Source organism: Falco naumanni, chromosome Z (genome assembly GCF_017639655.2).
Source record: "Falco naumanni isolate bFalNau1 chromosome Z, bFalNau1.pat, whole genome shotgun sequence".
Lineage (NCBI taxonomy): Eukaryota > Metazoa > Chordata > Aves > Falconiformes > Falconidae > Falco > Falco naumanni.
The window spans coordinates 23,967,718-23,980,037 of NC_054080.1; the positions used below are offsets into that span (position 1 = coordinate 23,967,718).

The 12,320-nt window shown below is 36.8% G+C and overlaps 1 protein-coding gene across 1 annotated transcript in view; it reads right to left on the reverse strand.

Annotated features, from left to right (window-relative positions):
* YTHDC2 (YTH domain containing 2) overlaps positions 1 to 12,320 on the reverse strand; it is a 39,625-nt gene that overhangs the window by 15,189 nt on the left and 12,116 nt on the right. The window contains exons 5-16 of the mRNA XM_040579547.1: positions 11,897 to 12,063; positions 8,794 to 8,896; positions 7,415 to 7,571; positions 5,564 to 5,671; positions 4,345 to 4,493; positions 3,827 to 3,962; positions 3,350 to 3,476; positions 2,245 to 2,310; positions 748 to 926; positions 477 to 573; positions 304 to 391; positions 99 to 179 (exon numbers count right to left, since the gene is read on the reverse strand). Of these exons, the coding sequence (XP_040435481.1) occupies positions 99 to 179; positions 304 to 391; positions 477 to 573; positions 748 to 926; positions 2,245 to 2,310; positions 3,350 to 3,476; positions 3,827 to 3,962; positions 4,345 to 4,493; positions 5,564 to 5,671; positions 7,415 to 7,571; positions 8,794 to 8,896; positions 11,897 to 12,063 (1,458 nt within the window). The remainder of the gene's footprint in view (positions 1 to 98; positions 180 to 303; positions 392 to 476; positions 574 to 747; positions 927 to 2,244; positions 2,311 to 3,349; positions 3,477 to 3,826; positions 3,963 to 4,344; positions 4,494 to 5,563; positions 5,672 to 7,414; positions 7,572 to 8,793; positions 8,897 to 11,896; positions 12,064 to 12,320) is intronic.

The following is a 12,320-nucleotide window of genomic DNA, read 5'->3' on the forward strand; positions in this document are numbered from 1 at the left end:
CCCACTACAAAAAAACTGTTCTCAAAAATGTTCGTATTATGTATTTTAAAACAACACTAGGAAGTTTACTTCCCAAAGAAAGTTTAAGCCAATCATACCTCTTTCATCTTGCCTGAGTCAATAACGTATACAACATCATTGACTGTTATGCTGGTTTCTGCAATATTAGTAGAAAGAATCTGCAATTTGAAAAAACAAACAAACAAAAAACAGAAACAAAACCACAAAACCAAACTATAGTAACTGTAAAAGCAAAGACAAAATAGATCAATATAACATCTGATGAAGTCCTCTGATACTTGCTATTTTGCGGACGCCAGCAGGTGGACTTTTAAGCACCTTCTTCTGATCCAAAGTCTGCATATTTGAATGAAGCATGAAAACTTGGTATCTAATGCAAGACAAAGAGCACATTTTAAGGATCTTTAAAAGAAACAATAAAAACTCAAGACAACCATAAAAATTATAGGTTTTACCTGTGAGCATTATCAGCAAATCTCTTGTCGTCAAAAAGAATACGGTCCTTCAGGCTAACTATCTCATCATATCCAGGAAGGAATATTAAAATAGCTCCTAAAAAAGAAGTTGGTTTGCAGATTTAAACAGAAAAATCACTTCAAATACATGTCAGCACTGTGTATGCTACCGCTTGGAAGATTTTACCTATTTAGTATTACTGCAAAAAGAGCACAATCCATCAGAAGCTTGATCCACAGCAATTTATTGGGAGTGTGTGTATATACCTACCCACATCACAACTATGACAGATGTTATAAAGTAAGTGCATAATCAGGTCCAGATCCACTTTTTCATTGTCAAAACTGTGATGATAAGCTTTCAACAGTTCTCTGTCCTCTGCACTAAGGTCATTACCACTTGTTTGGACCAGGGAACTTTCATCCATATTTCCAAATTCCACTGAAGCACTAAAATATACAAATACACAGGCCAGAGTCAGGGCTGTTTGCTTCAGGTCTGCATTCAGCCATCAGTTCAAATTCAGACCAAGACTACTGAGACTACTCGTCTCGAATTTTAAAGTGTAGCACAACAGCACCTCCACAATACTATTACTGTCCACTGATTTAAGTGTTCGTCCAGCAACGTATGCAACTTCAAATATTAGCATTAACTCTACTTTGATTATACTTTATTGAAACACAACCATAAGCAAATGTTGCAGAACTTGAAGTATAAAGACACGGTTTGTTTATCCGTTAAAGGAAAAATATTTAAGAAATAATTTCCAAAAACTTCCCTACCATAAGAGTTAAGCAGGTACTACACTAACAGAAACTACTCTAAGAGAAATTACAATAAAGTGTATCTCTACAAAACTGTAACTAAACTATGATAATTTAAGTTAGTCAAAAAACAAGTTGAATGGCATAGTATACATGTTACTGTCCTGGTTTTGCCCAGGATAGAGTTAATTTTCTTCTCTGGCATGGAAGAGGGTATCACTGTTAGGGGACTGGCTGGGCATCCGTCAAGAAGTGGTGAGCAATTGTATTGTGCATCACCTGGGCTTTTTTCTTGGGTTTTATTCCTCTCTCTCCCCCTCTCCCCTTTTCACTACTATTGTCATTGTCATTATTATGTTTTACTTTATTTCAATTATTAAACTGTTCTTATCTCAACCCATGAGTTTTACCTTTTTCTGATTCTCCTCCCCTTCCCACCAGGGGCAGGCAGGGGTTGGAGTGGGTATGTGGGTGGGTGAGCAAGCAGCTGCGTGGTATTTAGTTGCCAGCTGGGGTTAAACCACAACAGTTGCTCATATAAAGTTTCTTTAATATGGCTACCATGTATCAATAATATACAGATAAAAATACAAAACAGATTTATTTCTAAAATAAGCATCTGAAATTAAAATGGTACATGGTATAAAATCATCGTCTCCTCTGCATATCTATTTAAGTTACTATAATCACATCCTGCCTAGATTTATAATCATGATAGAAATGCCCATATCAAGAGGAGAAATGCTAATAATATAAAAGAAGTCCTGCACCACCAGAACTATATTTATGCTAGGAGTTCTGTAATCACTATGATACTGAATACCAACTTTTTTTAAAATGACTAGGTTTTCAAAATATTCTTATTCTCAAATAAAACTTGCTATTTAGGCCAGATTTTAAAGCAAAAAAAGCTAAAAACTGTTCTGATTAAAAAATGACAAAACATAGTTTTCCCTTCACCATGTTAAACAACTGTTTCTGCAGTGTTGTTATAGCCTACCTATAGGACTCCAACAGGTCAATAACCTCTGTCTGTCCAAAGCGCTTAGCCCAGTCCAAAGCCATCCTGAAACAGTTGCATAAAAATCCTTATTAATTTCTCACTTCAAAAGATACATATGAATAATACATTATAAGAGGAGACAGCTGACTGCACATTTCTATCGATTTTGGCACTGTTTAATCAGTGCTGTTATGGCTGAAACTGTAACTTCCCATATTAAAGTGCTTAAACAGGTGTAACACCTATATGATTTTTAGGTAACTGCAATTCTTTACCAAAGAAAGAATCCCAGTTTTACACAGAAGTAACATGCAGAAGGAAATGAGGAGGAAGAATGTGCCATTCCTCCACAAACCGCACACCGATGTGCAAAGATAAGCATGATTTACTAGCTCCTTTAAATCAGCCCAAGAAATCACACCCCAGACATTTTTCTCCAAAATCTGTGAAAATGTTGGGGGTTTTGATATCTTACAGAAGTTGCCCTCCTCACAATGCAGTTCACACTCTTCTCCTTTTAAACTGCATTCCTCCCAAAGTTTTTCAAGTGGTAGTACCAAATATCAGACCCCTGGAACACTATTTCTTTTTTTTCCATATTACAATTATTTATAATAGTCCTGTTCACATGAATACACAATTCATGGCCACAAAAATCTGAGTTTTTACAGATTCACGAATATTTTTTCATGACACAACATATTTACAGGTATTAACACAGCAAAGATATTTGCATGTCTAATACACCATTTTTAAATCCAATATATATATAGGTTACTCAAAATAAGAATCACCAAACATTTTGGGTCTAATTCAATCAACGCAGCGTGAAAGATTCCAATTCTTCTTCTAATCATTCTGTTAAATCAGACTTATTGAAACTAAGAGTGTATATCCTATATTCAACACTGTTTAAGAATTCGATTTAGAATTTAGAGAAAACAATGTAAGAAACGGAAGTTATAAATTTCTTGGACTGTCAAAACCTATTAGTGCTTTACGGTAGTCTGATAGGTTAGCAAATCGGTTTACATGTTACAGAAATTTATCATTTGTGTATTGGCAAATAAATCCATCCTTCAGCTTATCTGTTTGGTTTTACCAGCCATTGGATGATTTGCAGTGGATACTTGCTCCCATGCTGATCAGTTGTTCCACTTGACTCAGAAAGCCTCTCCCTGAAGCAATCATCAGTGGAGTAGCACTTGTTTCACTGTGCCTATAATCAACTAAGAAGTACAAAAACATCAGCAAACCCACTACAAAAATAATTATTTTTTTCATATAAATGTAGTATATGACTTCCAAAATCCAGCCCTGAGTGAATTTGTTTCCTCACATCATCCCACCACTCAGTTCATGTGAATTTAATACTATTATTGAAACACAATTATCTGTCAATACTTCAGAACAAGTAGAGCAAGAAGTAACTACAAAACCCATTATCTGCTAACCCTATTCATTTTTTCAATAGGCATCAGAATTCAAAGATAATATCTAAAACTGGAGATAAAGTAGCCACAGAAATTCAAGTCATTTTGTGGTTGTTTTTTTCTGAGGCAGTAAGATAAAAGCTTACCGCTGACATTTTCAGCTAAAATGAGATGGAACACCTGAGCAAAGGAATCAATATCTTTATGCAACCAGATGTCAGAGAGACAAGAATCCATTTCTTTTATTAGCCACGGGTCAAGGCAATTCGCATCTTTTTCAGTCTGAAGAGAAAACACAGTACTGAAAGATTAATCTCTTCCAAGGGTTGTCTTTATTCTCATATATTAGACACAAAGAATTTGAACGGTTAGTTTTCCAAGTAACAAGCAGAAATACAGCATTCAGGTACCAGTTAAAGCATTTACTGTGTCATATGCAATTACTTTAAATGACAAGTCTAGCCATTTCAGCTAAACAAGTTATGTACAACCATCATAACTGAAAAACACACTTTAGCTAAGGTAGTTCATGCTAATAAAAAAAAAAAAACATTAATATGCTTCTAGAAACTATAGCGGTAATATCTTCAGAAACAGTTTTTAAATGGGTAGTAACAATATAACACAGATTTAAACATCCTTTCCAACAAAAGGAAAAACTTACCAGTTGATTAAATACTGTGTCACTACCATCAGCCAACAGATTACAGTCTTTAGTTGCACTTGGGACAGATCTTTGTGTCTGAGATTCCATTTTGCTGTTATTTTCTTGAGCAGAACACCACTCAGTAAGAGCACTTTGCTGTTTTTCTTCTAGAATGCATAAAGTATTTCCAAAAAAATTTTTACAGTTGTCTTAATTATTCAACATTTTCAGTTACAAAAAATAGCTGTATCAAGTCCCAAAGTTTTACCTATTCAATCTCTTCTATTTAGTCTGGAATGCTGTTACCACCCAATATAAATTCCATGATTAAGGGCACCCAGAGTGCAACACAGCAAATGCCTGCTCTATGAACAAGGTAAAAAACACCATTTGGGTGCTTAACCCCGTAAGTCTCCAGTATTCCAACCTACCGCATTCAAATAAGATTCCTAAGTAAGTGTGTTCTGTACATTTCCCAGTCTAGGTCTTCCTCCAGAAGTGAAATACCGAAGAAAAGTGCTATAGCTCCTGCATGTAACAACTAACTTATGTGTACAGGTAGAATAAACAGTAGAAGACACCAGAGGCTTAACTGAACTCTTCTATCCACAGTGATCAGAACTGAGCACTAAGAGTTAGGATTGTATGTTACAGCTTTGGTTTTGCCCCTCCCACACCCTTTTTTTTTTTTTAAGTACACACTAGGACCATTACTTTCAGTTGTCAGGAAACCTTCTCAAATAATATATCTACTTAATTGAAAAACAACTACTTTAAGTTCAAGTGTGTTAATGCTTTTGAGCTGTATGTATTAAATATATCCTTGTTTGAAGAGCACAGCAAAAAATGTTACTAATAGGAATCACTTCTGTGCAAGATGTACAAAATTTTGCCTTCTTTAATGGCTGCAATTTAATTTGCACCCGGAAGTCAGTATATAATATCTTCTGCTTCTACAGTTTTTATGTGGGCAAAGGCCCCAGTTCTGTGGAATGTAACATTTATCAATTGAAAGCAAAAAGAATGCAATGATTGAAAGAAAGTGAAAATATTTTTTTTAAGTTACATAATCTACCTCAAGAATGTAAGCATCGAGAGCTTAAAGATAGCTGCTGTCATCTAACCATGTCCGGTTAATACTCTGACTTGGGAATTTCAACAGAGAACCATCCTATTTAGTTGTTCAATCAATCAATGACGGTCATTGCCAACCCTAACAACTAAGAAGTCCACTAACCTTGCTGCTTCTGGTTTTTGTACTTCACCATCTCTTTGCTTGTATACCCAGTGCTTCTTAAAATATCCTCCAAAAACATCTCTTTAACTTCAAAAGGTCTTCCTTGTACTGAAAGTATAAATAATTCATAAAATATTAGCTATTCCCTAGCTTCATTTATAATCTTAATTTTTAAAAAGCACCTTTATAGACAGAAAGTTAATTAAAACATACTAGGGCCTGATTTAAGGAATTATTACTTTGCTTGAAAAGTCTTGGAAGAGTATCTTCACTGGAGTTTATTTTCTTTAAAATTACCAGGCCACAACATTTCAAAAGGGAAATGCCAGCTGGGTACCTTGCTTCTCATTAACCTCTTCAATTGTATTAAGTGATATAGCAAGAGATGCTCGTAAGATTGACATTTATTGATTACAATTTTATCAAAATGGGAAACAGAAAATAGCCATTTTTGTTTAGGGTTACAAAAAAGAATTCACTGTGTAAGATTGCCACCTGAATTACAAAACCTAACAGCAACTAATATAGCTTTACTAGCAGATCCCACAAAAAGATTGCCACCTTTGTACTCTACGTGTTCTCATGAGAAGTGTATGAGAAGATGGACTTCTCTCAAATTCCTTAACCACTTCAGCCAAATTTGTCTCTCTTTACCGAATGTTTCCTGATAAATGAAGCATTCTAAAGGCTAATTTATCTCTTAGTAATTTACCCTGGTTTGCTTTTCAATATCACACTATTCTAGACCTTATTTATGGACATTAAAGGATCCTTTTCCACAGGAGGAATTAAAATCTCTAGATTTTAATTTCTAGGCCCTTAGCTGACATTTGCCATAGCTGAGTTTAAATCACCTAGGACTTCTCTCTTCTTCAGAAAGAATAAACTGCAACACTTTTATCTGCAAAAAAACTCTTTTTCAGGAACATCCACTGAAATAAAACAATGATTTGTAGGAAAGACTATAGCGAAAGTGATCTACTCATGCCACAGGACTGCTCAGTTTTATTAAAAAAAAAAAAAAATGTTGACATGCAGACAGTCTACCTGATCATTTTGAAAAGAAAGCGTTTCTGTTAAAAGCTTTGTTTCAAAACACCTTTACTTAGATATCATTGCTGAAAAAGGAAGAGGACTACAAGGTACCAGAGGAGGTCACCCATGCAGAAAACTTGCAAGCAGCCAGGAGGGTGACCTGAAAAGCATCTCCCACACACCTATGTTTTACCTCTACTAAAGATCAGTCAAATGAAATTAAAACAGCAATAATGATAACTTTTATTTCCATTTGAATGTAATCTAACTGCGACTACTGAGTCTGAACATAAACTGTCATTTCTTTTCTCAGTGGTTACTGAGATGACCAGCTAATAATTTCATTTAAAATAAAGAATCATGTGATTTAAACATGCAAACCCAATTTGCCTAAGACTGTATTCCTGAAATAATGAGGTACAATTATCTGTGTTTCATATAGTAACCAGTAGCAACCTCTGTGACACCTGAAGAACTAGAATCTACTGAAATGAATTAATATATATCACACTCTTGTAGATCCTAGGGTCAGTATCCCCATGGAGATCAGCACTTTACGAACCTTTTCCTGCTTCTTGAATTGAACATGGCAGGGGCCAGGACATCCCTGCACTTACAGAACTCCCTGTGACAAAAACACTTCACTCTGAACAAGGTGCAAATAGTTAGGAAACGACAAAAATTAACAAACACTGTTGTAACTCTCAGTGTATTTATCCTGTTTCTTCATACTCAGAATGGTTTCCTACAGTTTAACAAGATCTGTAAGTCCTAGGGCAGGTATAGTCAGATTTAGGAGTTTACATAAACACTTACTGTGTATTACGGGGCAACTTCCAAAATATCTAATAAAGAGATCTGCATCTAGAGCAGCACTAGAAATAATTAGTCTTAAATTAGTCTGGTTTTGCAACACATCTCTTAGTTTTATTAACAAGAAGTCACTGAACCTATCCCTCTCATGCACTTCATCCTATAGCAAAAAAAGAAAAGGGGGGGGGGTGGAGAACAACAGACAAATATCACAGATCTAAGCTCGTAACTTTTCACAATTATATACTTTTTTAAACACTAAAATATATAATTTGCTAGTATATTACAGGTACATTATAATTGTAAGTCTAGTTTAAGTAAGGGTTTAAAAAAAACCCCACAAACTATCCAAAAGTAAAAAAATACTTCAAAAATTTTACAAAGTTATCCAAGTGGATCGCACTGGTAATGCACAAGCTACATATACCTTGATTTTAGAGGTTAAAAGTGAACTTCTGAAACTTCTCTAGTTCTTATATTTGAACCTCATTTTCAAGATAATGACACAAACCGCAAATCCTACAAATCTTATTTTAATAAATTCTCACTTCACAACTGACCAACACTTAAAGATATGTACAATACCATGTAATCAGAAAAAAGTTAGATTGCTTAGATCCATTAAGTTGTGCACAAAGCTTATAATCAATTAAGGCACATGATTAATTAATCACCTTTGTTAGTGTGTTCTTCTGTTTTGTTTTATATTACGAACTTATAAAGCAGGGATCCAAATACATTTTTAGGCTGAAGTCAAGAATGTGCAAATCATTCTCACACTTTTTTCCATTTTTACAAACACGTAGGCACCTAAAATAATAATTAATCTCTCTGTCTTCAGCAGTGGAGAAATTTATCTTGTGGTAAACATTCCGGTTCTACTGACTTATCAAACTCTACCATAAGAATATTCACATAATCATAAATGAACACACTTAAATAATTTGCTGAAAATTAGACTACTCATTATCTTGAAAATTTTTTTGGCAAACAGACTGCAAAGCTGGTATTGCTAAAAGAAGTAATGATACCAGGAATTCTGACACTCACATTAAGTCATATCTACATAAGCCTTCCTAAGGCTTTCTGACAGAGGAGGTCTGGGAAAATTTACAGCTCTGTCCTCCATAAATGCATCATGATTCCAAAATTAATTATTGGCATGAGCCTAAAATAAGATACTTTTACAAGAAAAAAAACAAAACCAAAACCATACAAACTACAATAAATACTCAGTAAGTCTTTAATGTTAATTCAAATGCTAGCCAAACAGAAGGACCTTAAATGCTCAGAAAATTAATAAACAAAATTAAGATCTCATCTTCCAATTAACAAGTAATGTACGCTATTCCATCTCACATGAAATACAACAGGATTCTTACCACAATAACATGTGTCACAGTTGATAGAGTGCTGTCTCCTGCCATTAGCGTGCGAAGTAGTATGCCATTCGTGCAAAATGTTAACAGCGTCTTCGGAGAAACCCTATTAAACAGTTCACCAAGGTAATTCAGTTTTTTGCACCATTTAAATGCTGCTAACTTTCCACTGTTAACTGAAAATTTAAGGACTAAACAGCTACTCACCAGAAGTGGAATTACAGTTCTCTCACCATGCATACTACTTGTTTTTAAACTATGCCAAATCCCAGAGAGGTTCTAAGCAATTTTAGTGCTTATGGTCCAAAATTTCAGACAATGGATTAATTAACAAAGTGAGATTCAAATTTCTATAAATAAATAAGCAAGTGAAACAGAACCTTGAGAACCTCTCCACATTGTTTAATTTACTGGAAAATTCAGTGTGTGTGCCTTTGGAAAAACAAATCTTCAGTACATGCTTCAATACAGTCTTAGCATTTGCCTGTATGTGGTACATTGATGGTGGCTGGACGTCAGGTGCCCACTGAGTCGCTTTATCATCCCCCTCCTCAGCTGGACAGGGGAGAGAAAATATAACAAAAGGCTTGTGGGTGAAGATAAGGACAGGGAAAGATCACCCACCAATTACTGTCATGGACAAAACAGACTTGGGGAACTTAGTTTAATTTACCACCAATCAAATCAGAGTAGGATAATGAGAAATAAAACCAAATCTCAAAACACCTCCATCCCTCTCTTCCATCTGGGCTTAATTTTACTCTTGAATTGTCTACCTCCTCCCCTCCAGCAGTACAGGGGGACAGGGAATGAAGATCGCAGTCAGTCCATCACATGTTGTTTCTGCTGCTCCTTCCTCCTCAGGAGCGGGACTTCTCATGCTCTTCCCTGGCTCCAGCATGGGGTCCCCACCAAGGGAGACAGGCTTCCATGAACATAGGTCCTTCCCACAGCCTGCAGTTCTTCACTCACTATTCCAGCGTGGGTCCCTTCCATGGCCCTTCAGGAACAGGCAGCTCCAGTGTGGGTCCCCCACAGGGTCACAGGTCCTGCTAGCAAACCTGCTCCAGCGCGGGCTCCTCTCTCCACAGGGCCACAACTCCTGCCAGGAGTCCTGTTCCAGCACGGGCTTCCCACGGGTCACAGCCTCCTTTGGGCATCCACCTGCTCTGGTGTGGGATCCTCCATGGGCTGCAGGTGGTATCTGCTCCACCATGGGCCTCCATGGGCTGCAGGTGGGTACCTGCCCCACCATGTGCCTCCATGGGCTGAGGGCACAGCCTGCCTCACCGTGGGCTTCACCACGGGCTGGGGGGAATCTCTGCTGCGGCCCCTGGAGCCCCCCCTGCCCCTCCTGCGGCGCTGGCCTGGGGGGCTGCAGGGCTGTTCCGCCCACAGAGTCTCACTCCTCTCTCTGACTACAGTCATTGTTGCGCAGGATTTTTTTGCCCCTTCTTAATATGCTATCCCAGAGGTGCTACCACCATCACGGATGGGCTCAACCTTGACCAGCGGTGGGTCCATCTTGGAGCTGGCTGGCATTGGCTCCATCGGACACAGCAGAAGATTTTAGAAGCTTCTCACAGAAGCCATCCCTGTAGCCCCCCTGCTACCAAAACCTCACCATACAAACCCAATACAGTATACAGCCAAAGTAATTGGCTCACCTTTTTCAAATGCTTTAAGTTTTCAGTAACCACAAAGTCTTTAAAAGTTACTATTATAGTAGTTGTGGCAGAATTGGCTACACAAGGAAAAACAGCAATTGCCACTACTATCTCCAGCACTGCCACCTTAAGTGTGGTAAAGTTCCTTCGTACTATATTCTGCAGTTCTTTTCTGGAAGACATGAGCTCACTAGTTATCATACATACACATATTTCCTTCCAAGTTTGGAATTCATTCCTCCGTCCAAAAATCCTCCTACATATTAAATTCAAGGAACACATCCAAGATAGAAACGCTTTATTTTACTCATCTCTCTTCTTCAGCAGCCTTTTAGAAATCATCATTGCTGTCTAATAGTTAATAAAACAAAAAATTAAGACTCCTGTGTTACTTTAAACACCTTCACCCCACATCCTTTTTTGCCGAGTTGGAAATACTACCATCTCTGCATTTTGGTCTTTCTCTTGAGTGAATCTACTGATTCTTCTTAAGCAGGATTTTCTGCACTGCTTCCAGTAATCCCTCCATTTTGATCTGCCCTATATTTTGCTCTTCTTCAGCCAGCTTAATACTTCCACACATTAATCACCCACCTTATTTGTAATTCATCTTTACTAGCTCTTTTAGTACCTTAATAGTCTTGTGAGCTTCTGTACACATATTCAAATTCTTTCATTTGGCTTTGCTGTTCAAGTGCATTCATTCTCATTAGCTATGTGGTATGTTCATCCACATAAGCAACATAATCAGGTATACCCTTTGCCATCTTCACCCACATCCCGTCTGTTGACCATTCCTGGAAATACCACTGTCTGCACAGTTCAAAGAATCTAGAAATTGCACACAATCTTCAGACTTTAATTCACTCCTGTTCTGGTTTAGGAACAAAGACCTCAGGTGACCCCAAAATCCCTACATCTGTACCACTTCAACTATTAAACATAAAAGTTGAAACAGAGTATAATATTCAACATACTTTACTTTCAAATTTTGCTTTTTTAACTTCTCTGTCCCTTATCAACAATCATGATATAGCATTTGTTACAGCATGCTGGTCTTCCTACCTATCCTCAAAACTTGCAGAACTTCTAGATTTACACATGTTAAAATAGGGAGGGGAAAAAAAGAAAGTGTAGACTTGATCTGAAAATAAGACAACGAATTCCACACCACAAACACACACCCTCAAGAAGAAATCAAGAGACAGTACCTGCAATTCATGTATGTAAGACAACTTACTACATGAAACTGCAAAATACAGCAGGGAAACTGTCCTTTTCACTCTTAAATATTCCATTACCTGAAACAACATATCCTACCTATACATCACATACTGAGCTTTTACTGTGCTGTATCCCAAATACACTGTAGTTTAAAAGTACACAAGATAGAAGATACCAACACAAGACCAAATGACTTTAAGAAATATCATTAGTACCTGCTTTCTAATCGGATCTGATAACCAACTGTCTGGCCAATCTTTTCTCTTCTTTCTGCTGCCACTCTTTCAGCCACAGCAATAGCTGCCAAACGTCTTGGCTGAGTGCAAAATATACGACAGGGAGTTCCATTTTTGTAACAATCATCCAGAATGAACTGAGGGATCTGTAAAGAAGTAGTTTAAATTTAATTTGTATTTTGATAAAGTCATAGATTTTTTTATCATGGTGAAACAATTTAAGTGCGCCTTAATATTACACAGGTTGCAAAACAATTCATAATAGGATTATCATTGCAAACATACTTGAACAGGCAGAAATGCAGCAAAAATAAATTTCTGATTTAAAATTTAATCTGTTTTTTTTAAAAAAAAGGAAAAGAAAGTTGAAGTTTCTCTCCCCTGCTTGAGCAAAATCTGTAAA